Source organism: Cynocephalus volans, chromosome 10, assembly GCF_027409185.1.
Source record: "Cynocephalus volans isolate mCynVol1 chromosome 10, mCynVol1.pri, whole genome shotgun sequence".
Taxonomy (NCBI): Eukaryota; Metazoa; Chordata; class Mammalia; order Dermoptera; family Cynocephalidae; genus Cynocephalus; species Cynocephalus volans.
In genome coordinates, this window is record NC_084469.1 from 98,142,014 (window position 1) to 98,167,666 (window position 25,653).

The 25,653-nt window shown below is 54.2% G+C and overlaps 4 protein-coding genes across 5 annotated transcripts; 2 read left to right on the forward strand and 2 right to left on the reverse strand.

The window, feature by feature from the left end:
• Positions 1–221: 221 nt before the first annotated feature.
• On the forward strand, positions 222–5,918 carry CLPP (caseinolytic mitochondrial matrix peptidase proteolytic subunit). The gene is made up of 6 exons (XM_063111925.1): positions 222–454; positions 547–618; positions 1,067–1,163; positions 1,747–1,934; positions 2,878–2,983; positions 5,575–5,918. Exons 1-6 carry the CDS (start codon positions 257–259, stop codon positions 5,748–5,750), a joined length of 837 nt encoding a protein of 278 aa, XP_062967995.1. The 5' UTR covers positions 222–256; the 3' UTR covers positions 5,751–5,918.
• A 2,408-nt stretch (positions 5,919–8,326) lies between these two features.
• On the forward strand, positions 8,327–10,415 carry ALKBH7 (alkB homolog 7). Its single transcript, XM_063109430.1, has 4 exons — positions 8,327–8,565; positions 9,510–9,683; positions 9,770–9,894; positions 10,063–10,415. The coding sequence occupies exons 1-4, from the start codon at positions 8,362–8,364 to the stop codon at positions 10,223–10,225; spliced, it is 666 nt and encodes a 221-aa protein (XP_062965500.1). The 5' UTR covers positions 8,327–8,361; the 3' UTR covers positions 10,226–10,415.
• A 26-nt stretch (positions 10,416–10,441) lies between these two features.
• PSPN (persephin) lies at positions 10,442–11,007 on the reverse strand. The gene is made up of 2 exons (XM_063109431.1): positions 10,851–11,007; positions 10,442–10,764 (listed from the first exon to the last, which is right to left on the reverse strand). The coding sequence occupies exons 1-2, from the start codon at positions 11,005–11,007 to the stop codon at positions 10,442–10,444; spliced, it is 480 nt and encodes a 159-aa protein (XP_062965501.1).
• A 2,701-nt stretch (positions 11,008–13,708) lies between these two features.
• On the reverse strand, positions 13,709–24,721 carry GTF2F1 (general transcription factor IIF subunit 1). 2 transcript variants are annotated; one of them, XM_063109429.1, is made up of 13 exons: positions 24,559–24,721; positions 24,427–24,473; positions 23,668–23,740; positions 19,988–20,181; positions 18,878–19,048; positions 16,090–16,274; positions 15,709–15,862; positions 15,564–15,622; positions 15,257–15,376; positions 15,049–15,122; positions 14,812–14,950; positions 14,485–14,602; positions 13,709–14,399 (listed from the first exon to the last, which is right to left on the reverse strand). In XM_063109429.1, the coding sequence occupies exons 1-13, from the start codon at positions 24,568–24,570 to the stop codon at positions 14,195–14,197; spliced, it is 1,551 nt and encodes a 516-aa protein (XP_062965499.1). In that variant the 5' UTR covers positions 24,571–24,721; the 3' UTR covers positions 13,709–14,194. The 2 variants fall into 2 exon arrangements, with proteins under 2 accessions (XP_062965499.1, XP_062965498.1); XM_063109428.1 differs by having other exon boundaries at positions 15,564–15,625.
• Between the last annotated feature and the right edge of the window lie 932 nt (positions 24,722–25,653).

Consider the following 25,653-nt stretch of genomic DNA (forward strand, 5'->3'; position numbering starts at 1 on the left):
AGTAGAAAACTATGACGCATTGATCGGGAAGGGAACTCGAATTAACCGCTCTGAAACTTCCCCAGTCCCGCCCGGGTTCTACTTCCGTCTCTGGCTCCTCCCCCTTCAGCCCCCGCCCCCAGACTCGCCCCGCCCCGACCGCGGCTACGGAGGTTCCCGGAAGTGGGCGGCCTAGTGAGCGTGCTCCGCGGGCGCAAAGCACGCCGGGAGTTGTAGTTCCGCCCTTGGACGGAAGCCGAGAAGGACGCACGACGGGATGTGGCCCGGAATATGGGTGGGGGGGGCCCGGGTGGCGGCAGGCAGGTACCCCGCGCTGGGGCCTCGCCTCGCCGCTCGCTTCACCCAGCAGCGGCCGCCGCAGCGGACACCCGAGAACGGCCTGGCCCTGCGGCGGAGCCTGCACGCGACGGTGGCCCGTGCTTTCCCGCTCATTCCCATCGTGGTGGAGCAGACGGTACAGCGGCCGGGCGGGGACACGGCCCGGGGGGCTCAGGGCTGGGGGAGACGGCCGGCCCCCCGACCCCTCACCTACATCTTGCCTCCCAGGGTCGCGGCGAGCGCGCCTATGACATCTACTCGCGGCTGCTGCGGGAGCGCATTGTGTGCGTCATGGGCCCGGTGAGCGCCCCGACCCCATGCGCCCCTCCTTCCCGGACACCCCGGCCCCTCCCCGTTGGTTTTTCTCCCCAGGCTCTGGTTTCGTGTGGACCTCCTCCCCTCCGACCCCCACTTTGGTCCCCAGTCCCCCATCCTCTCCTGACCCCTTCCTCAAGCCCTCTGGCCCTCCCCCTCTCCCCAACCGTTTTGACCCCTTCCCTTCCTGTGTCCTGAACCCCCCGACAATCCCCTTCCTGTGCTCCAAACCCCCTGGATCCCGACCACTACCCCCATCCCCCATCCTCCATCCCCTCTTAGGTCTTGGATTCTTCCTGGCTCCTCTTATTTGGGCTCTGACCTCCTCTTCCCGGTTCCTTGACCCATCCCCAGCCTCCTTCCCCTCCCAACCCCCTTCCGTAAAACTCTCCCCACCCCCAATCTCGGGACACCTCCACCTCCCCACCTGCAGATCGATGACAGTGTTGCCAGCCTTGTGATCGCGCAGCTGCTTTTCCTGCAATCGGAGAGCAACAAGAAGCCCATCCACATGTACATCAACAGCCCTGGTGAGCCCGGCCTTTCCTGGGTGCCAGAGGTGCTCCTCAGGATGCATGGGTTACTCAGGGGACCGGGATCCCCGGTCAGGGATGTCCTCTCTCAGGGGAAAGGGTGCCGAGCTTTCTGCAGAATCCCCAAAGTGTCTTGAAACCGCCAGAAGGTGCCTGTTGATTGTGCAAATCAGCGACTGAATACACCCCACGGAAGGTGGCCTTTTTGATCCCACCCAAGTTGGTGTTTTACCAAATTGACCTGGCTGACATTTTAAAATTGGTAGATTTCCCCCCTCCAAGAGAGTAGCTAGTACTTACTATGTATGCCAGGCATTTTTAAAAGCACTGAATACCTGTTTAACTCATTTTGTCCTCATAGCAACCGCACATGGTAGGTACTATTTAGAAATCTCCAGTCTACGTTCAAAGACTGTGGCTCAGGGGCTGAGTAACTCGCTCAGGGTCACACAGATGATAAATTGCCCAGCCACCTGGGCCATGCCACCTGATTGTCACCTCCCTATCCCCGGAGGCATTTGCATTTGTGACCCCTGCCTTAAAGGGCTGGCATGCCCCTCACTCGTGCCCCTGCCCACAGGTGGCGTGGTGACCGCAGGCCTGGCCATCTATGACACGATGCAGTACATCCTGAACCCCATCTGCACGTGGTGCGTGGGCCAAGCCGCCAGCATGGGCTCCCTGCTTCTCGCTGCCGGCAGCCCGGGCATGCGCCACTCACTCCCCAACTCCCGCATCATGATCCACCAGCCCTCTGGGGGCGCTCGGGTGAGTACCAGGCCCCACACTGGGGGGGTATGCTGCTGTCAGAATGCGGGGTATGTGGGACGGGGTCTAGAAGGATGCACTGGGCAGAAGCCAGGTGTGGGTGTCAGTGGTTTAAAACGTAGGTTCGTGTTATTAAATCAGGTATGGTGACTCTAACAGATCAGGAGACAACTGAAAAGATAGCTTGGTCTGGCCAGTTAGCTCAGTTGGTTAGAGCGTGGTGCTAAAACCAAGGTCCAGGGTTTCATCCCTGTACCAGCCAGCCACCAAAAATAAAGAAAGAATGAAAGAAAGATAGCTTGTTGCTTAGATCCCAAGAGGAAGGATCATGCCATGCTATGGGGAGGTCACACAGAGAGGTACAAGGGCTGGTCAGGAGTCAGAGGAAGCTGGGGGAAAATGTGGGCAGGATCCTTTACCGTGGTTTCTATAGGAATATTTGAGCAAGGCAGGGTAAGCAAATTTAGGATTGGCTTGTTCGAATTACTTCAGTAGGTTCTGGGGCATAGGGGTCATCTCTGGTTGTCTGGTACCTGGTCCTGGGGTGATTAGTACAGGGGGATAGTGGCCCAGAGTGTGAGACCCCTACAGAGAAGGAGATAGGGGGGTGTAGGCTCTTGATTGGCTGGTTTGCCTATGAAAGGCACACACACAGCAGTTGTTTGCTGTCTCTAAAAATTAGCTAGCTCCATGAGGGACCATAACTCCCCAGTCAATGAAGCCCCAGTTGCTGAAAATAAGAAAATATAGTTAGCAGAGTCAGGAAATCTTCCTGGTGGCAGCAAGGATAAAGCAGGATGTGGAGGGACTTGTAAAGCCCTGTCCCACCTGCTTGAAAACTAGAAGCCTGAGCCCAGAGAGGGCTCCATAGTCCCCACCTCCCCTGAGTGGCTGCCACTACTTGTAACCCTCCCTGTCTTATGCCTCTTGGGACGTCCCTCAGGGCCAAGCCACAGACATTGCCATCCAGGCAGAGGAGATCATGAAACTCAAGAAACAGCTCTACAACATCTATGCCAAACACACCAAACAGAGCCTGCAGGTGATCGGTGAGTGCCCCCCAGCCCAGGCAGACCCCCAGTTGCTCCCCTTGATTTTATTTAACGCACACAGGTGTGCCAGGCATTGTTCTAAGCCTGGGCTTCCCTACCTTGGTCCTGTGGACATTCAGGGCCGTATCATTTTCTGTGGTGGGGACTGTCCCGTGCACGGGAGGGTGTGTAGCATCATCCTTGGCCTCCACCCGCTCAATGCCAGGAGCTTCCTCCAATTCTGACAACCAAAAATGTCTCCGGGCATCACCAAGTGCCCCCTCCTCCAGTTAAGAACCACTATTATAAGCCCTTTAAAAACATCAACTTATAGGGCCAGCCTGTGGCTCACTCGGGAGAGTGTGGTGCTGATAACACCAAGGCTGCGGGTTCGGATCCTATATAGGGATGGCTGGTTAGCTCACTGGCTGAGCGTGGTGCTGACTGCACCAAGTCAAGGGTTAAGATCCCCTTACCGGTCATCTTTTTTAAAAAAAATAATAAATAAAAAAATAAAAATGAAAACATCAACTTATGAGATCCTCACAAAAACTTGATTGAAATAGGTCAAAAGGTTTGAACAGGGTCTTCAAAAGAGAATATTCCAAATGGCCAATAAGAAAAGATGCTCATGGGCTGGCCTGTGGCTCACTTGGGAGAGTGTGGTGCTGATAACACCAGGGCCACGGGTTCAGATCCCATGTAGGGATGGCCAGTTAGCTCACTTGGGAGAGCGTGGTGCTGACAACACCAAGTCAAGGGTTAAGATCCCCTTACCAGTCACCTTTTTTTTAAAAAAAAAAAAAGAAAAGATACTCATTGTCTTTAGGGATGACATTTAATACTAACATCATTAGTTATTATGGAAAGGCAAATTAAAACCACAGTGAAGGGCTGGCTGGATAGCTCAGTGGTTAGAGTGTGGTGCTGCTAACAACTAGGTCCAGGGTTCCATCCTTGTACTGGCCAGCAGCGCCCCCCCCCCCCAAAATAAAAGCTGAAATAAAATAATAAAACCACAATGAGAGCTGCCCAGTTAGCTCACTTGGTTAGAGCACGGTGCTGATAACACCAAATCTAGGGTTTGATCCCTACACTGGCCAGCGACCAAAGTAAATAAAGGAAGACCACGGGGAGATACCCTTTCCACCCACTAGAACAGCTAAGACATAAAATACTGACCATATGAGATGCTGATGAGGGTGCAGAGCTGCTGGAACACTTAGCCAGTGCGGGTGGGAGTGAAAATGTACAAACACTTTGGAAAGCTGTTCGGTGCTATTGGCTAAGGCTAAACGTGCAGAAAAATCTGGGGTTCCCCTGCTCAGTGTGTAACCATGAGAACCCAGTACTATTTCCATGAAAGATGTGCACAGCGATACCAACGGTGATCCTGTTCATACGAGCCCCCAACTGGACCATTGACAGTAGAGGGGGTGCATTCATATGGTGGTTTATTCACACATTGACCTCCACATAGCAAATGTGAGCAAATGATCCACAGTGACATGCAGCCACATGGATGAGTCTCACAAACACAACGCTGGGTGAAAAAAAGAGTGAACACATGATGATTTCATGTATTTAAACGACATCAACACGCACAGCTAACCTGTGCCACTAGGACAGTGGGTCACTGTTGGGTGTAGGGAGGGGGTGGCGAGGATCAGTGATTGAAATGGATCCCAGCAGCGTTCTGGGGGTGCTGGCGATGCTCCATTTCTCAGTCTGGATGCTGGTCATGTGGATGTGTTCAGTCTGAAAACTTATCACACTGTACATTTATAATTTATGCCCTTTCCTGGAAGTATATTATATGAGGGTACTTCAAAAAGTTCGTGGAAGGCTGGCCTGTGGCTTACTTGGGAGAGTGTGGTGCTGATAACACCAAGGCCACAGGTTCGGATCCCTATATAGGGATGGCCGGTTAGCTCACTTGGGAGAGCGTGGTGCTGACAACACCAAGTCAAGGGTTAAGATCCCCTTACCAGTCATCTTTAAAAAAAAAAAAAAAGTTTGTGGAAAAATAGAATTAGAAGATAATGCAATCTTTCCATGAACTTTCTGAAGCACCCTCATATATCAATAAAAGGTTAAAAAAAAAAAATTGAAGTAGGTATTTTACTGATGGGGAAACTGAAGCATGGAGAGGGGAAGGCCAAGGCCACACAGGGAAGAACTGGCACCATGAGGACCTGTCTGAGCTTGGGCTGCCATAACAAAATACCACAGACTGGGCGGCTTAAACAACAGGAATTTATTTCTCACAGTTCTGGGGGCTGGAAGTCCATGATCAAGGGCCAGCAGGGTTGGTTCCTGGTGAGGGCTCTCTTCCTGGCCTGCAGACAGCCTCCTCCTTGCTGTGCCCTCACGTGGCCTTTCCTCTGCTTGCAGACTCTCTTCCTCTTCTTACCAGGGCACTAATCCCATCCTGAGGGCCCCACCCTCATGATGTCATCTAATCCTAATTACTTCCCAAAGGCCCCATCTCCAAATACCATCCCACTGGGGGTTGGGACTTCAACATATGAATTTTGTGGGGGGACCCAACCTGACCCCAGGTCTCTGCTCTTACCCACACATGTGCTGCCTCCTTCTTCCCCTGCCAGAGTCGGCCATGGAGAGGGACCGCTACATGAGCCCCATGGAGGCCCAGGAGTTTGGCATCTTAGACAAGGTTCTGGTCCACCCTCCCCAGGACGGTGAGGATGAGCCTGAGTTGGTGCAGAAGGAACCTGTGGTGGCAGCAGCAGCGGCAGCAGATCCTGTCCCAGCAAGCACCTGAGAGCCAGCCCTCCTCTCAAGAGCAACATTGAGGGGCTGGGCCCGCCAGACCCCTTGCTGCTGAGCCTGGAGGAGCCGCTTGAGGAACTCTGGATTTGGGCGATGTCCCGCAGGGCAGGGCAGCCTGGCTGAGACACTGTGATTTTAAATTAAATCTTTTCGGTCTTTGCTCTGTGTGAGGCGACTTCCCTCTCTGTTCCACGATGGCTTCGCTCCTTCTGCTTTTGCTCAGACCTCCAGACCTGGAATATCCCTTCCTTCAGCAAATTCTCCTGAGCATATGCTACATTCTAGCCACTGTTCTAGAGGCTGTGACACACCATGAAGAAAACAGTGAAGTCCTCAAAGAGCTTATGTTCTTGTGTGGGTAGGCCGGAAAAAAGTCCAAGGAGGAGGGATGCACCTGTGTGTGAGAGAGAGTTACAGTTTTGCATGGGGTGGGCAGGGAAGGCTTCCCTGAGAAGGTGACATTGGAGCAAAGACCTAAAGGAGGTAAGGGAGGCAGCCGTGTTGGAGTCTTGAGAAAGAGCAGTCCAGATAGAGGACACAGCCAGTGCAAAGGTCCTGTGGAAGGACTGTGCGTAGTACGTGGGAGGAACCACAAAGAGGACAGTGGCTGAGGGACAGTGGAAGAGAGGAGATCAGAAAGTGGAGGTAAGGGCCGGCTGGTTAGCTCAGTTGATTAGAGCTGGTGCTGATAGTGCCAAGGTCAAGGGTTCGGATCCCTGTACCAGCCAGCCACCAAAAAAAAGAAAAAAGAAAGAAAAACTGGAGGGGAGCAAGCAGTACAGACCATAAAAGGCTTCACAGGTCTTAGTGAGGAGGGAGGTGAGCCGTGGTGGGTTTTGGGAAGAAGACAAACAGAAGGGTGACCATGGCTGCCAAGGAGTGCTGCAAGGACAGAAGTGAGACCAGTTAGACTGTTGGAATGATCCAGATGAATGACTAGTGGCGGCTTGGGCTAGGTGGCAAGAAGTCAGATTCTCACCAAGTTTTATTTATTTTTATTTTTTAAAAGATGACTGGTAAGGAGATCTTAACCCTTGACTTGGTGTTGTCAGCACCACGCTCTCCCAAGTGAGCAAACCGGCCATCCCTATACAGGGATCCGAACCTGTGGCCTTGGTGTTATCAGCACCACACTCTCCCGAGTGAGCCACGGGCCAGCCCCTCACCAAGTTTTAAAGACAGGTGGGATGTGAAATTCGAGAGAGAGAGCAGTCTCCAAAACCTCCGAGCTGTTGGCCCAAAGAAGCTAGAAAGATGGAGAGCTGTTACCTTAGATGGGAAGCCAAGGGGAAGGGATCAGGAGTTGGTTTTGGATATGCTGCATCTGATGTTTGTTATGCATCCCAGGGTTTAGGCGATTCTGGGGTGGTTGAAGTAAAAATGTAGGAGACATCAGCATACAGGTGAATTAGCAGTCAGACTGAGACGTGACTCTAGGATTTGGTGCCTGTGGATGTCACTGGTGGCCTTAAATCAGTGCACTTTTGGTGCTGTGAGGCACATCAGGGATCTCGGTCCCCTGAGTCCTGAATCCTTCCCAACCCTTCTCACTTAGGCTCTGACCCCAGTAGGCTGGAGTGGATTCAGAGAATGGGAGGGAAAATATTATCATAGACAAGTTTTTCCAGGAATTTTGCTATAAAGTGGTGCAGAGGACTGGAAGGGGAAATAGGGTCAATCTTGCTAAAATTTAGAGCATTTGGGGACTAGTTTCATAGGTTACGCTTGTTTGATCTTTTCATTATGGACAATTTAAAATATATACAAAAGTAGAGAAAAAGGATAATAAGCCTCATGTACTTATCACACCTATTCAACACCGATCAATTCACGGACAACTGTGATTCATCCCTACCCGACCCCTCCCTGTCCCCCAAGGCCTGGATTATTTGGAAGCAGGTCCCAGCTGTCGTTTCATCTGTAAATATTTCGGTATGCATTTCTAAAAAATAGGGTGAAAAAAACAAATAACGGAATCATTAAAAAGACAATCACAACACCATTTTCAAACATAAAAAAAAAAAATCCTGAGACGGGCAGATGGATGATGCCCCGCCCTGACCTTTGACCACAACCCCTAACTCTGCCAACTTGACCCCACTCCATAATCATGGCCTTGACGTCAGACCCCTGACCCCTGCACCCTTGACCCCTTCATCTCACTTTCACTATGCCCTTAATCTCTAGCCCATAACCTTGTCCTTGCCCCCAAATCTTCCTATGACCCCTGACCTCTGACTCCAGGCCAGACCCCGTCCTCGCCCCCTGCAAGAGGTCCTGCCCACGCAGCTGCTAGGCTGGGCCTTTTCGCTCAGCAGGTAAAAGGGGCGTGGCTCGGGCCAGCTGCAGACGTACTTTCGGCACAGCCAATGGTTTAAGGGCCTGCGGTCAGGGACGCCCAATAGCACGTGGGAGAAGGCGGATTCTGGGGGGCAGCCAATAGCTTGAGAGGACGAGCCGAGCAGCAGCCAATAGCCGTGAGCGAGAGGCGGGACTCTGAAGCAAGCCAATCGCTGGAAGGACCTGGCGCAGTCAGCGCCAATGGTTCCGGGGCAGGGGCGTTATCCTGACCCGGCCCACCTCCCCGAGCCGACCCCGGTGCTATGGCCGGGAGCGGCCGGCTGGCGCTGCGGACGCTGTCCGGGCCGAGCTGGGTGCGGGGCTCGGGCCCGGCCGTCCTGAGCCGCCTGCGGGATGCGGCTGTGGTGCGGCCCGGCTTCCTGAGTTCAGCCGAGGAGGAGACGCTGAGCCGCGAGCTGGAGCCCGAGCTGCGCCGCCGCCGCTACGAATACGACCATTGGGACGCGGTGAGGCCCGCGGCGTGGCCCGCGGCGTACGGGGCGGGGCCGCTTCGGGGGCGGGGTCAAGGGAGTCGAGGGCTGGGTGGGGGCCGCTCTGGGGGCGGTACTTGGGCGTGGTGGGAGTGGTCTGGGGCATTGAGGGCGGGGTCAAGGTAGTCGAGCTCTGGACGGGGCGGGGCCTTATGTATTATGGGGCGGGGCCAGTGGCTCAAACGCTGGATGGGGCTAGACTACGCTGGGGGCTGTACCTGGGCATGGTCTCGGGTATTAGGGGCGGGGTCAGGGGAGTCGAGCGCTGGAATGGGGCTACGCTGGAGGCGGTACCTCGAACGTGGTGGGGGCGGGGCCTGATGTATTATGGGGTGGGGGCAGTGGCTTCGAACGCTGGATGGGGCGAGGCTACGCTGGGGGCGGTATCGAGAATTGGTGTGCAGGGGCGGGGCCTGGAACCTGGGCAGTGGGACGGGGAGGACCTGGGGAATGGGGACATTGCGAGTAGGGAGAACACTTTGGTGATGATGGCAGGGCCATACCTGGAGGCAGGGTATGGAACTCAGGAATATTTGGGACCAAGGTTAGGGGCAGACACAGGTGTGGAGGGAGCTGAGGGGAGTCAGTGGTTGGGGGCAGGGACAGGGGACTTGGTGGGGGATCAAGTTGTGGACGGAGACAGGTGGAATTGAATAGCTGGAGCCTGGAACTAGGAATTGGAGCCTGAAGGTGAGTATAAAGGACTGAGATCAGACCTAGGTGGGGACTGGGGTTGGGGTCCCGGTATGGATTTGAGACCTAGACAGGGCTGTGATTTTGGCAGGGGATAGATTAGAGGCAGGATTGTGAGTCAAGGATCATGCTGGGAGAAAACTGTTGCCCTGTACTCTGCCCCTCCTAGCCTCAGTTTCCCTGATTCCCCTCGGTGCTCCCTAGCTTGACCCCAGCTCTCTGTGCAGGCCATCCACGGCTTCCGCGAGACAGAGAAGTCACACTGGTCAGAAGCCAGCCGGGCCATCCTGCAGCGCGTGCAGGAGGCCGCCTTTGGCCCTGATCAGACGCTGCTCTCCCCAGTGCACGTGCTGGACCTAGAACCTCGGGGCTACATCAAGCCCCACGTGGACAGCATTAAGGTGGGCAGAGGCCAGCATCTTGTAGCTCCCAGCCAGAGTGGGCAGGCCAGGCCAGACCCTGACCCACTGCCATGCCTCCTCTCCAGTTCTGCGGAGCCACCATTGCTGGCCTGTCCCTCCTGTCTCCCAGCGTCATGAGGCTGGTGCACACCCAGCAGCCGGGGGAGTGGCTGGAACTCCTGCTGGAGCCAGGATCCCTCTACATCCTCAGGTATCCCCAAGCCGAGGAGCCCCCACCCCACCAGTAATGCACCAGATGCCCATCAGTGCTTGAACACCTTTGGAAGGTGCAGGGGGCAACAGAGGAACTGGAACCCAGCTCTGGTTGGAACAGGGGCTGCCCTCACCCCATCCAGTCACAGCCTGTTTTCTCTTGCAGGGGCTCGGCCCGTTATGACTTCTCCCATGAGATCCTTCGGGACGAAGAGTCTTTTTTTGGAGAGCAACGGATTCCCCGGGGCCGACGCATCTCTGTGATCTGCCGCTCCCTCCCTGAGGGGATAGGGTCAGGGGAGCCTGGACAGCCACCCCCAGCCTGCTGAGCCCCAGGCCCATCCCCCAGCTTCTTACAGACCCCGGATTTGTGAATACAGTCAGAATGGACAATCCTGGTGGCAGTCAAGGCCAGGAAAGCAGTTTCCTTTATTGTGCTCATTGCTGGAGGCCTCAGCCCACCTCCCCTTCTCATTTTCTCAGCACCCAGGTCTCTAATAAATAAGACAGCCGAGCTCCTCCAGCGCTACAGCTCCGGGGCACCCTCAGCCGCCACAGCCACAGGCAGCCGCCGAGAGCTGGGGCAGCCGCTGCCAGCGGTGGTGGTCATCAAGGAAGGCCACGTCGGCATAGCGGGTGGGCTGGCAACAGGGCCCGCCGTGGGCTCGGCCCTGGCCCCGCAGCCAGGCCAGTGTCAGGCCGTGCTGGGTACGGGCTCCACGGGGACAGCTGCCAGCGCAGTAGCGAAAGATGACCTTTTCCTCCGAGGCATAGCCCAGGCCCAGCTCTGCCACAGGCAGGGTAAGGCTCCACAGCTGGCATGGGCTGGCCAGGGCTCGGCGCAGGCGGGCTCGGGGATGGTGGGCACCTGGGGGAGAGAAGGGGCACTGACAACAGGCAGGATCTGGGCAGGGAGGAGTTGGGAAGTCACACGGTGGCCCTGGGTGTCCTTACCCAGCTGTGTCCTCCAGGTCCCTCTGGTCTCTGCTGCCTGCTCAGATGAGTAGTCTCCCTCTGCCACTGGAGCCCCCTGAGCAACAGGGCCCCAGTGCAGGCCCAGCTGCAGCAACAGGAGCAGCAGAGAGCTGAGCAGGACTCTGCCTGCAGCCATTGCGATGGGCAGGTCCTTAGAGTGGGGGAGCCCCATGTCTGCATTTATCCCCACCTGGGCTGGGTAACTAACCTCTTCACTGCTGGCGGCCATGGCCAGGAGGAGGCCCATGCCCCACGCCAGCGTGTCTCCCATGTCCGCTGGTCTAGGCCTCTGGCTCCTTCTGCCCAACACCCGTCCTTCTAAGAGTTAAGGACCCACCCCCCATCTCATCCCACCCCAACATTCCACAAACACATTTCCGACACCCCTAAGCCACCTGATTTACGAGTGCTGTGCCGGCAGCCAGGGCCAAGCCCAGAGTGGGCAACTGATGTCCCCACCCCACCTGCTGTCTGGAGGGGGAGGCAGGGGCCGTTGTGGTTCCCCTGGTGGGATCCCTCCCCACCAAGGCAGGGTGCTGTGGCTCAGGAACCCCAATGTCATGTGTCAGGTGGGGCAGGGGTGGCTTGGCAGGTGGGTGAGGCGATGGGGAATCTGTCATGGCTCCTGCCAGAAGGATTAAAACATCATGCCTTTGTCTCTGGGCCTGGCTGAGACAACATCAAAACAGGAAAAGGGAGAGGCCTGGGGACAGCCAAAGGCTGGGACCCAAGGGGGGCAGGGACTCCTATCTCTGGAGGGCCAGCCTGAGAACTCAAGACTTCAGCCCCATCTTGGCATCCAAGAGCATCAGGGCCCGGGGGAGGTTCAGACCTTTTGGGTCCCAGTAACTACCAGCATGACATGGGTTCTGGTGGCTTCGACCAGTCCCCTGTGACCCTGGGGAAGTGAGCATTTAGTGTTTACTGCTGTGCCCAGCACTGAAGAGCTTCCAAGAGCTTGAGACAAAGGAAATACAAATAGCTTATGTGCTATTTATTTGTTTAAAGAGAAGTTTGATCCCACACAGAGAGCACATTAAACTCAGAGGAGACTCTGAACCCCACAAGATTAGTGAAAATCAGTAAGTTTGGTTACACACTGCTGTGCGTGTGTAACACAGGGAGGCACACCCCTCTGCTGTTGGCAGGAGTGCAAATTGGTAGAAGCTCTTTGGATGAGCAGTTGAACAGCTGCTACTGAAATTGCAAATTACATCCCTTTGCCCCAAGAAAGCTGCTTGAGGAATTCATGCCACAGTCAAGTGAAGAAGCAAGCGCTGGGATATCCACTCCCTTTTTGTTTGTATTACTGGAAACGTGAACTCCACCCACAGGGGATCGGTACAGTGGTCTTACGGTGGTTCTTATTTGCAGTATTCATTTAGATTGCTTTCAGACCAAAGGAAAAAAAGTCACTGGTCCAAAGTCATCCAGAATTCAGAAACAAGCCTGGGATTTGAGCCCAGATCCCCTGAACACAAGGCCCCTACTTCTAACCACTAGGCACCACTGCCTAGCCTACTGGAAGGGCAGGCCTTAGACCAAGGTCCACGTGGCAGGGACAGCATGGGTGAGCCCACCAGGGCAAGGGGTGAGAATCACTGTCCTGCTGCCCAAAAAGGCTTGGTGGGAGGACAGGGAGGGATGTTGGACCAACCTGGGACATTCCTAGGAATTAGCCTGACATCTCAGGCATTCCTGCATGGCAGCCAAGGGCCTGCAGGACTGGGTGGGGAAGTTTTCCACCTTCAGTTCCCAGCCACAGGCAAGACAGAAGCCCAACATCCTGTCCCCAGACGGACCACTCAGAACACGAGTTCAAAAGTACTGGCCAAATGCTGTTTCTTGCCATATTACTACCCAGAAACAAAAATCCCTCCCCTGGGATGCTGGATAAGATAAATGCACAACCAAGCCTGTAACAAAACAAGGGAGGAAACCCCAAAAACATCACTGGGAAACTGAAAAATAGGGCCCCCATGCAAACACCAGCAACAAGCGGGTTTGGGTTTTGGTGGCCATGTAGGGATGGTACCCAAGCTGAGGACCGTGTATAAAATGGGGCTCAGCTGGCACTCCTGGTGGAAGCGAAGGCAAAACCATCTAGAAGGACTTGCCTGCAAAGTACCCAAGTGCTGTTGGTTGAACCGTGTCCCCTCAAAGGTTCATGTATTAATCACTGTGACAGTGTTGAGGGTGGGAAATCCTATTATGGTAATTGAAAGATGGGACCTTCAAGAGGTGATTAGATTGTGAGGACCATGCCCTATGGAATGGATTGATCCACTTATGGAGTAATAAGTTGACAGTTTAATGAGTGGTAACAGGCGTGGTTCTGATGGCTTCATGAGGACAGCAAGTGAGTGTGTTAGCTCTCTTGCTCAGCCCTGTCGCCATGCGATACCCTGCAACCCTGTGGAGAGTCACCATCATTTCTGAAGGCCCTCACTAGATGTGTTCCCTGGACTTTGGACTTCTCAGCCTCTGAAACTGTTAGAAATAAATTCTATTTCTTTATAAATTACTCAGTTTCAGGTATTCTGTTATAAGCAACAGAAATGAACTGATACACCAGGACTCCCACTAATAAAGAGCCCCCTGGCTAATGATGGGTATCCCATGCAAACTTATGAAACAAGAAAATAACCTATCAGGAAGGGGAGTCAGAAGATACAACAGAATGCTCATGAACTTCAGATTCTAGATGTGTCTGACAGACAATAAGGATGCTAAAAAAAAAAATGAAAGCAGAGATCAAAAATTTAAGGGACAAAACGCTATCCAAACAGAGCAGTTGATTTGAAAAAGAAACAAAGATAAGTTTGAACAATTGAAAATGGAGTCACTGAAACTATTTACTGGGTTACAAGGTAAATAAGCAACTGCTAGAGAGAGAATTAGTGAAGGGGAAGACAGAGCTGCAGAGTTACCCAGTGGTTGGGCTGGCCGATTAGCTCAGTTGGGTAGAGCCTAGTGTTAACAACACCAAGGTCAACGGTTCGGATCCCCACACCAGAGAGCCACCAAAAAGAAAGAAAAGCTACCCAGTGGCAGCACAGAGGCATGCTCAGTGTGCAGGGATGAGCCATGAGGAGGAGAATGAGATCTAACAGGCGGAGGAGCTGGGGAGAAGCAAATGGAGGAGGAAACTGCTCAGGCTCTTCCAGAATTGGTAGCACCAAGGTCCAGGGGCTCAGGGAGCAGAACCACAGATAGGCAGTGGACGCACACGGGTTCAATGAGCACGTGGAGCGTGACAGTCTGAGAAGTTCTGGAGAGCAGAGCCTGTTTAACTGGGAGGGCAGGGCAGTGGCAGCAGGCTGTCACTCCTTCAGGGAGAAGTGCATCTTGTCGTTGATCATCTTGCGCTCGGGGTTGAGGCGCTTGAGGATCTGCGCCAGCACATTCACTGTCTGCTCGCTGCTCAGCCCCGTCTTCTTGGTCTGGAACTTTTTCAGCAAGTCCTTGGTGGTCATGGGCTTTCGCGTCAGGTAGCGGCGCACGGCGTCCTCAGTCACCTGCACGTCACTGCGGGGCAGAGGGTGGGGGGGGCAGCCATCAGCGAGTCTCCCCTGCTGCCCTCACTCTGGCCCTGCCATGCTCGCCAACTTACCCGCTGCTGGGCGTCGACTTCCCCGACGGCGGCTGGGGGGTCGACTTCCCGGACAAGCTCTGGGGTCCGGGATCCAGCCGTAACCGCTTGGCGGCCTGCGGCTCGCTCGTCCGCTTCCCTGTTAGAGCAGAGTCAGGGCCGAGTCTTGGGGATGGGAGGCTGGACCCCTGGGCAGGAGCCCCGGGCCGGGCAGCGCCAGGATTATGGGTCCAAGGGGCTCAGGGAGAGACGGGCATCCACCCCTGACTCTCCATGGCTGCTCTGGTGTCGGATCCGAGCACAGAGGCCAGGAGGCCGCGGCCGAGCAGCGGGACACCAGGTGCTCACCTTGCTCTAGCTTGGTGGCGGCAGCCCGCAGGGTGGAGGACGTGCTGCTGCTCTCGGTGCTGGGTGTGCCAGGGCGGCTGTTGCCCCGCGAGCTGCCTCCGGACGGCTTCCGCTCCCTCTTGGGGGGCGTCTTCTTCTTCTGCAGGGGTCCGAGTTGGGATTGGGGACGTGAGTCTAGAAACAGAGGCCCCTCCGCCCCCGCCCGTGGCCCCACCACCCCCGCCCGGCCTGCCTCACCGCCATGAAGAGGGCAGAGGAGGCCTCGCTGTCGATGTCGCTGTCCTCCGAGCTGTCAGACTCCTCGCTGCTGTCTGCAGGGCCAGAGGCCGGCAGTCAGGACCAGGGCAGCCCGGACACGCCTGCGCCCGCCCCCAGCTCCGCCGCACCCGCACGAGCGAGGCCTGCGCCGGACGGACGGCGGGGCTCCCGGGACTCCGGGCCGCACCTCTCCGGCGCTTCTTCTCCTGAGGCGTGGCGGCCTTCTTCTCCTCCTCCTCCTCCTTCTCCTCCTCGGGGGGCTTCTCCTCCTCGCTCTCCTCGCTGCTCTCGCTCTGCTCATCTACGCCTGGGGAAGGCGAGGGACGGGGCGTGAGCAGGTGGGACCCCGCCGGCCCCCCGCCCACCCCGCTCCCCGGCCCGCCCCCCGCTCCCCCCGACACCCCTGCCCGCCCGCTCCCCGCTCCCCCCGACACCCCCGCCCGCCCGCCCCCGCTCCCCCCGACACCCCTGCCCGCCCGGCCGGCCGCCCCTACCCTTGGGCCCGTCCTCCTGCTGCGGGACCTTGGGCTTGCCCTCCGTCTCGTCCTGGGAGCTGCTGTAAGACACAGTGGGCACAGAGTGGGCAGCTGCGTCCACAGGGCCAGGCCAGGGCCTGCCACCCGCCTCTGCCTGCCTCACCTGGAGCCGTCGGACATGTAGTCCACCTCCTGGCCCTCGAAGTCGCCGTCATCACTGTCCTCCAGGGCCTCGTCATCCGAGCCCTTCTTCTTCTTCTTCTTCCTGCCCGCCGTGGCTGGCGGAGCCTTCTTCTTGGCCTTGGGAGCTCTGCCGCCTGGGACGGGAAAGGAAGAGGAGGGGGAGGAGACGGTGGGCTCAGGCCACGTGGTCACTGTGCCTGTCTTTTCCGTTTTTGGTGGCTGGCCTGAGTGCGGATCCGAACCCTTGACCTCGGTGTTACAACGCCGCGCTCCACCCAGCTCCCCGACGGCCTCCACCAGCCACCTTGATGCGCTGAGACCCGGACACAGGTCGGCAGCCACGCCCAGCACCTGGCCTCACCCTCGTCGCCGCTAGCATCGCTGTCGTCGGACGACATCTCCAGGTCGTCCTCCAGGTCGTGGATGCGCAGCTCGCTGGCCTTCTTGCGGCCGCGCTTCTCCTTCTCCTCCTCGTCCTCGTCCTGATCCTGGTCCTTGAGCCGCCGCTGCTGCATGATGCTGAAGTGGTTCAGCACCTTGTTCCTCCTGTGCGCCGGGCAGGGGGCAACGCGGGGGCTCAGGAGGCCGGGTTCTGGGGCCCTGCACCGCCACCGGGCGTGCCCCAGGGGGCCCCTGCAGACGCTACCATACAGGCGACCTGACCCCAGGGACTCAACGCGGGGCATGAAACACCCTGAGATCACTGGGGAGAGGAGGCCCTTCCTCAATTCCTTCTCTGAGTCCCTCATGGAGAAGGTGTCGACGTGGCATGTCTCTTGGGCTCAGGGCCCTTCTCAGGCAACAGAATCGGGTCACCATGTATTCATGTTGGTCTCTGTTTTTTTTTTTTGGCGGCTGGCCAGCACGGGGATAGGAACCCTTGACCTTGGCATTACAATGCCGCGCTCTAACCAACTGAGCTAACCAGCCAGCTGTGGTCTTTTTTTTATCATAGCTTAATAGGTCTGCCTTTTTAATAAGGCACACTCATGTCTCCACTGGAACACTGGAATGATGTAACATTGTACCACTGGCCATGGAAGTTTCAAAAAATGGGACTGCATTTTTTTTTTTTTTTTTTTTAAGATGACCGGTAAGGGGATCTTACCCCTTGGCCTGGTGTTGTTGGCACCATGCTCACCCAATGAGCCAACAGGCCATCCCTATACAGGGATCCGAACCCGTGGCCCTCGTGTTATCAGCACCACACTCTCCCAAGTGAGCCACAGGCTGGCAAAATGGGACTGCATCTAAGGAGAAGTGTTAGGATCACATCTAACAGCACATGCAAAACTCATGGGGGTTGTAAAAATGTATGGAATTCTGCTGCATAACTAGGAATGTACTTAATGCTACTGAACTGCACACTGAGAAATGGTGAAGATGGTAAGTTTTACGTGTTTTTTCACCACAATGAAAAATTTTCCAAAATTACTTTTTTAAAAAAAGGAACGAAGTACTAATGCTTGCTACAGCATGAACCTTGAGGTCGTTATGCTCAGTGAGAGAAGCCAGATGCAAAAGGACAAATATATGAAGCCCCCTCCCCTTCCCCGATGGGCCCAGCCTGAACAGTTTTTAGCTAAGTAGATTCAACATCTCATCAAAAAATGGCATTTCTGGGGCTGGCTGGTTAGAGCGCAGCCTTGTAACACCAAGGTCAAGGGTTCAGATCCCTGTACCAGCCAGCCAAAAAAAAAAAGAGGCATTTCTGTCAAGGGTTTGGATCTCCCGAGCCAGCCAGATGCCAAAAACAAACAAAAATGGCAGTTCTCCCAGGTTAATGTGCAGATTTTATGTGATTCTATAAAACACTAAGTTTTTCTCCCCAAAACTTATAAAACAGATTCTAAAGAAAATACAGCAAAATAAATAAATGAGAGGACTGGCTGGTTAGATGAGTTGGAGAGTGTGGTGCTGGCAACAGCAAGGTCAAGGGTTTTGATCCACGTTATCAGTCAGCCGCCAAAAAAAAAAAAAAAGAAAGAAAAAAGAAATAAAGGAAAGCATCAAGAAGACTTCTGCAAGAAAGGAGTAAAGGAGGAAACCTGCCCTCCTGGCAAATCACGTAGTAAAGATTCATGAATTCAACCAGCATAGAGCAGACAGACAGACCAGCGTGGGGGGTGGGGGATCTGCAGGCTCGCAAACTCAGAGGCTTGGTCCCTCTGTGAAGGGGACTCTTCACCATGTGCTTTTGGAGTTGCTTTTTTTTGGGGGGGGGGTTAATTGGGGTTGCTTTTGGAGCTGAGCCAATTTATTAACCTATCACTCATTCAAAAGTTTTTTTTTTTAGTCTGTTTCGTGACCGGTACTCAGCCAGTGAGTGCACCGGCCATTCCCATATAGGATCCGAACCCGCGGCGGGAGCGTCGCCGCGCAGTGTGCCACGGGCTCGGCCCCAAAAGTTTTAAAAGTAGAGCCGGCCCATGGCTCACTTGGGAGAGTGTGGTGCTGATAACACCAAGTCAAAGGTTAAGATCCCCTTACCAGTCATCTTTTGTAAAAAAAAAAAAAAGTTTTAAAAGTAAAGAAATTCACTAAGCAAAGGGGGAAACAAGGTGTTTTAACAATCTTTTGGGAGCCACCAAGTCCTTGGGCGTCTGCTAATCTGTGACATGTGCAAATGCAGTTTTGCAGGCACATCCACAGCGCCCTCCCATGGCTGTGGTGGCCCTAAGAAGGTCACATCCTGAGCTGGGAATTCGAAGCTGCTGCTCTAGGCCTTCAGTCTCATCCCCCTCCCCACAATCACTCTGCTCCAGCCTCTCGTGCCATGTCCCTCAGTCCACGTGCCCTTAATTGTACCCACCCCATCTCCACAGCCCTGATCAATGCCACTGCCTCGGGAGGCCCCTCCCAGGACCCCCTGCAGCTGACCCCGCTGTGTGACCTCCTGCTTGGGTGAAGACGAGGGGGCCAGCTAGACCCCACTCTGCTCTGCCAATTACTGCTCTGGGCTCACCAACTCTGTCCTGTGACTGTCTCCCCGCTGGACTGAGAGCTCAGAGAGGGCAGGTAGGGTCTGGCTTGCTCGTCACTGAGGCCCCAGCTCCCAGCACAGGGTGTGGCCTGCAGCTGTCAACATACCCCATTTCCAAGTGCTTGAGTCCCCCAACCCCGTCCCCACCCTCCCCAGGCTCACTCACCTCTCCCACTCCTCCTCGGCCTCCTCAGCGGTGAGTGTGCGGTGCCGGGCCAATGGCGTGAAATTGTACCAGTTGTGCACAGGGAAGGCCTCAAAGGCCCCATCAGGGCACTGGGTGAAGATGTAGTAGGATGTATTCTCTGTCACGCCTCCCTTCTTTATGCCTTTGAACCTGCAGGGAGCAACGGTCACAACCTGGCCCAAGGACCACCTGGCCCTGCCTGCGCCCCACAAGTCTGCCTGCTCTACAGTTCTCCCAGGAAAGCCTGTGACTGTGAGGACCAGGGGAACCCCTTCAACTGCCTGAGCCTCGATTTCCCATTCTGGAAAGCAGGGCCAGTGCTCCCGCCTCTCAGAGTGGGTTCAGTGCTGGGCCTATGATGCACTTCACGATCACTGCTTGAAGGACCATGCTGGATTAGCTGTGAAGAGCCAGGCCCTGCAGTTGGGAACCTGAGGAGCTGGGTGGGGACAGCGTTAGGACGGAAAGGAATAGCAGGCCAGCAGATCCTCGAGCCCAAACAACTGTCCAGGCTCCTCATGGCCTCCACCCTCACCCTCTTCCGCCCCAAACATCCGGGCAATCTTTTCCTGGGTGCCCTCCCCCTGCCTACAACCTTCCAGGGCTCCCCTGTGCCCACAGTCTGGCTGCATCCTGGCATTCACCCTGTCATCCAGCCCGCGGTCTGTCACTATCATGGGTACTTCTCCCTGGTGTGCCCTTCATCGACTAAACCTTCACTTCTCCTGCTCTGCCCACAGGTCACCCTCTCTGGGAGGTCCTCTCAATTGTCATAATCCCCCCAGGGTTTCCAGCATCGTGGCACATAGCGCTGCTACAGAGCCAGGCACAAGTACCAACTCAGTTCAGAGACTGGCTGGCCAGTTAGCTCAGCTGGTTACAGCATGGTGTGATAACAAGGTCAAGGGTTTGGATCCCCGAACCAACCAGCTGTCCCCCCACAAAAAAAACCAAAACGCTACAACTGAGATAGTGCTGGCATCTCCACTGTACAGCGGGGAAACAGGTTAATAGGGCGCCCGCCAAGTGTGTAAGGCAGGACATGGGCTGCTCCCAGGCTGCCACCCTTCCCGCCGCCCCGTCACTCACTTCCTGCCCGATTTGCCATTGACACGGAGCAGCCAGGGCTGGTCCTCGGGCCGGAACTCCTTGAGGATGATGCCGTACTTTTTCCTCCGAGCCTCCTCCCGAAGCTTGCGGTTGAACTCGCTGCCCGCGCCCGACTCAGGCATCTCCTCCTCTTGGTAAATTTTCTTGTTGCTCAAGTCCCGCTCCAGCCGAGCCTGGGGGAGCAGGGAGCAAAACCTCTCTCAGGGTCCCTGCCTGTGCATGGGCTGTGCCTACTCCCCCAACTCCCTGCCAGGAACACCCTTTACTCTCCCGAAGCTGAGTTCCAGACGCTCAAAGCCAACTGCCTGCTTGGCAGGAAAGGGGCAGAATGTCAGCACTTGGTGAATCTGGGTAAAGGGAATTTGGGTGAGCCTTGTACTGTGTGTATTTTTGCAACTTCTTGAAAGTTTGAAATTATTTTCAAATTAAAAAATTTTTAAAAGAAACGAGATCATTGTGGTGGTAAATCAAAAACAACAATAAAAACTACCTCCTTGGACTGGCCCTCTTTTCTTCTATCTTGCCATTTGACCCCCGACTGCCCCATTAATTTTTTTTTTTTTTTGTGGTGGCTGGCAGGTAAGGGGATCCGAACTCTTGACCTTGGTGTTATAACACCAGTGTTAATGCTCATGCTGTAAGCTAACTGGTCAGTCCTGCCCCATACATTTAGATGCCAAAAAGATGAGTTTTTCCAAACTTCCATCTCTGAGCAATTTAGCGATATATATTAAATTTTAAAATGCCCACACTGCTTACACCTAGGGATTCTCCCTTCACATAGGGGAGGATGAAATGACATACACACAAGGTTATTTATTACAGCACTACTTGTTGGACTGAAAGACTGGAAGTAAATCTAAATGCACATCATAGAGACTGTCTAAATACACTGGGGCATACTTTGCTTTCTGTTCAGAACATATAAATCTTTCACCTTTTACTAAATACAGTGGGGTTCCTATATACAGTGGAATACTATGCAGCCAAAAACAAAAAAGAAAGAAAAGAAGTAACTGTGTGAAACAACTGCTAAGACCTATTAACTGAAAAAGGCAACATGACCCACATTACTTCCCATTATCATGAGATTTCAGACGCCTGAGGGCAAAGAGAAGATCCCACAGGCTCCCAGGAAGGGGGGAGAAATGGGTTTCATATAAGGCTTTGGATCCGGGTCCTGGCCAGCTGCCAAAAATAAACAAATAAATAAAGCATGGGTTGGCCATCTGTTTTTGTAAATAAAGTTTTATTGGCACACAGTCACACCCATTCATTTCCTACTGTCTATGGCTGCTTTTGTACAATGGCAGAGTGGATTAGTTGAGACAGTACTGTCTGGCCAACAAAGCAGAACTAATTATTATCTGGCCCTTTATGAAAAAGCTTGTTGACTCCTGATAAAAGGGATCAAGAGTGAAAATGGCAGAGATTCCTCAACAGCCACACTGGAAGGTAAAGGACCATGGAGCGATGCTTTCAAAAGCAAGGGAAAATGACTACCAGGCTAGAATTCTATACCCAGCCAAGCTATCAATCACAAAGTGAGAGTAAAGACAGTTTTAGGGGCACAAAAGCTCACAAGGTACTTCCCACACTTCCTTTTCAGGGAGTTACTCCAGGGTGTGCTTCATTAAAACAAGGGGGAAACAGGGATGACAACAACGTTGGAGATAAGAAATGGGAAATGAGGACGAGAGAGAGAAAGGGAGAATACCCAGGATAAAGGCATGGGGAGACCCCCACCCACCCCAGATGAGACCAGTATGGTATGGCTAGAGAGCAGCCAGTGTAGACTGAGCAGGTGAGAAGGCTCTGGAATGCACTGAGAGAATATTTAATGGGCTTAGACGCACTGAGATTTACCCAACTAGGGAAGAATTTTAGATTGAATTGGTGCTAAGAAAACTAATCATTAAAACAGCAAACTTACAAACTCCAGGGAAAACTAAATAGACTGAATATTGATCTCAAACTACTCTATAGGGCTGGCTGGTTAGCTCAGTTGGTCAGAGCACAGAGCTGATAAAACCAAGGTCAAAGGTTCAGATCCCCGTACCAGCCAGTTGCCAATAAATAAATAAATAAATAAATAAATAAATAAATAAAACCACCATACAATTCAATTGGTTAAGGTTGGAGTGTTATGGACGGGATATCTGTGTGCCCCTAAAATTCGTGTATTGAAATCCTAACCCTACAATGTGATATTTGGATAACTTTGTCTAGGCCAGGGGTTGGGGGAGAGAGTGAAAGTGTGTTTGTGTATGAATGTGTGGCTAGAAATCCTGGAAGGCAGGCATCCCACAAGCTTTCAAATGGAGGTGACACTATACTCTGGGAAGAGGGTGCCCTCAGCAAGCAACCATCTGCCCAGTGACCAGGTGGGCAGGTTATCACCTCTCTCTCAGGTAAAGTCTCATCAGCTCAACTGGATGAGGTGATACTTTAAAGTAGCCAAGCCAGAACTAGGCTGGCCAGTTAGCTCAGCTGGTTAGAGTGTGGTGGTGGTAACACCAAGGTCCAGGGTCAGATCCCTGTACTTGCCAGCACCACCTCCCACCACCAAAGAAAAGGACAGAACTGTGCTCACACACAAGAACAGGAGGAGGCGCCCCACTGTGGCAGGGTTTGAAGCTGCCAACTTTAGATCTTCGGCCAACTCCCTTGATAAGCCGATCCAGTGTGCCTTTAGTTTCTTTTATTTTTTGACAGCTGGCCAATATGGGGATCTGAACCCTTGACCTTGGTGTTATAACACTGCGCTCTAACCAAGTGAGCTAAATGGCCAGCCATGGTCTCTCTGGCTTTAAATGCCCTCCCACCACCACCCAAATGCCCAGATCCTCCACCCTAATCTCCCACCTCATATACCCAACTGTTTACTGATCATTTCCTCTTGATGTCTAACAGGCAGCTTAAATAGATGTCCAGAACTGAATTCTCAAGTACTCCATCCAAACCTCACTTTCTTCCAGGCGTTTCTGTCTCTTGCCCTTCCCCCTCAACATCCAATCTGTCGACAAACCCTGCTGACTCCACTTCCAAAACACACTAGCACCCAACCACTCATAACCTCCATCCTCCCTGAGTGCCCATCCAGGACTTGCCTGTACCAGTGCAGTCACAGGAGCTCTGGGGCCATCTGCAGAATGCAGCCCCCAGCCCAGCCCCTTCCCTTGCCCAGATAAATCTGGGTCAAAAATGCCCATCAATGGGCACAACTTCTAAATGTTCTCCTTTAAGGAGAAGGCCTCCTGCAGGTGGGGCCTGCCAAACCTTACTCCCAGGGATGCCCAGCAGCTTGGCCTGGGCCTTTGTCATCATTTCACCTCCACTTGGTGAGAGCTAAGAAAACTAAGCCTCAGTTACTATTACAGCTAAATAACTATTACAACCACCAAGTCCAGGGTTATGTTCTCTCTCTCTGACTGACACACACACACACACACACACACACACACACATCTGCCAAGTCCAGGGTTATGTTCTCTCTCTCTGACTGACACACACACACACACACACACACACACACACACATCTGCCAAGTCCAGGGTTATGTTCTCTCTCTCTGACTGACACACACACACACACACACACACACACACACACACACACACACACACACACACACACACACCTGCCAACCAGAAACTTACCTGATTCCAAGTAGCAAAGTTGACTTTATCAGCTGCATTGAAAGCCATTATGTTATACTTCTTGGTGGTGTTCCTGGAGCGGGTAAGAAAAAGCAGTGCTGATTCAATCAATCATACATTCAACAGACCCACCCTAGTTCAGCCCTTTGTGCTGGGCAAAGCTAGGGATCATAAAAGGCTCTGGAAGTTCCCAGTCTGTCAGAGAGGCAGATCCATCCTCTCCCAACCCCATGTAGAGGAGCAGAAGGAGGGACAAAGACTTGAGGGAAACACAAGATGTGGAGATAATGAAGAACTCAGGTTTGGGGAAGAGGCAAGGCATGCAGAGAGTGCTTCCTGGAGGAGGAAAATATTGGAACGGGGTTTTGCGGGATAGACAAGAATCCACCCAGGGGAGTCACAATCGTAGGGAGAAAAGTATCCCCGACAAAGGCAGCAGCACGTACAAACGCCTGGAAAGGAAAGAAAGCCTGGGCAGTTTGAAACAGGACAAAAAATATGCCCTACTGCTAGAGTCTGGGCAACATGGGATCATAAAGGCCTTGATGCCAGGCCACGGGGCTGAATCGTGCTGTGTATTAATGCACTCATCCATTCATTCATTCATAAAACGGTATACCCCCTGAGAGGCCTCAGCTTAACCCTCCAGTCGCTCCCAGTACGGAGGGAGAATCACAGGCGAGGCCAGAAACGCCGAGAAGCCCGTGAAGGTTTTAACTCCTTTTTACGGGGGAGTGGGAGATGGGGCCAGGGACTTACTTAGGGACTCGAACGACGTACTCGGTGACATTCTGGCTGCCGGGGCCCTGAGGAGAGAGAAGAGGGGATGGTGAGTGAGGGGCTGCGGAGGCCGCCGCAGGGACACCCGAACCCCGCCTCATTCATACTCACTAGGGCTGCCATGGGCAATGGTCGGTGGTTCGGGTCCGATCCGACCCGGATTCTTTTCGTCTTCCCTTAAGTCTGCGTCCCGCTGTCCCGAGAACGCCGCACTCTAGATGTCGCCTCTCTGGCCCTGAGCGAGGACTACAAACCACAGACACCGCGGGCCCTGAGAAAGTTACCCGGAAGCGGCGCTCGGCTCCGTCTGCGCCTGCGCTGCCACATAACCCGGAAGTGGAAGTCTTCCGCGGGCCACATCGCGATGGCAACCTCCCTGGAGGTTGTGGGTCTTCAACATGCTGTCACTTATGTTCCCCATCTTGCCCCTTTTCGGGCGCGGCAAACCCCGGACGTGTCTGAGATAAATGAACCGCTTCCTGTCGCTGGCGCGCTCTTCTAGGGGACCATTCCTTTAATCACGACATGTGGGAACGCCTTCCTCCGTGACGTCACACTCAGGGATCGTGGCGCAATCTGGGTAGGGAGGAAGGAAACGATCCCTCCTTGTGGGCTCCCAGGCGCTTTGCGCATGCGTTACCTCGCTCCGGAAGTGAGTGCAAGGAGGCCGCGTCACCATAGCGACCGAAGCCCACTCTGTCGGCTGTAGCCGCCGCGGCTCCACCCGGGCCTGTTTGGGGTTTATTTCCTCCCCCTGCCCCGGGTTGGGGAACCCCATCATCCTGCCAAATGATCGGGGCGGGGACCCTTGTGACGTTGAGCCGAGCCAGGAGGGGTCAGGGCCTGGGTGGGGATGGGGCACGACCACCCCAAGGGCTGCAGGCGGGATGGGTCTCTGCAAGTCCAAGCTGCCCCACATGGGCAGACCCCTGAGGCCCCAGGAGAAGGGTAACACTGCGGGGGAAGGTGGCATACTGGGGGGAAGGGAAGGAGGCTGTGGGCGACAGGAGGGAGGTGCAGGTACCCAACCCCCCGATTCAGGTGTGCACACGCCCCCGCATCAGGGCAGTAACACAATTGCGCGTGCTCATGGCTTACCCATGTTGATCCACTTGGTAAATCCTTGAGCGCCTGCTCGGTTCTGGGTCCTCAAGGGTGAATCTGTCAAACCAGCTCCCTGTCCTCTTGGAGATTATAGTGTGGTGG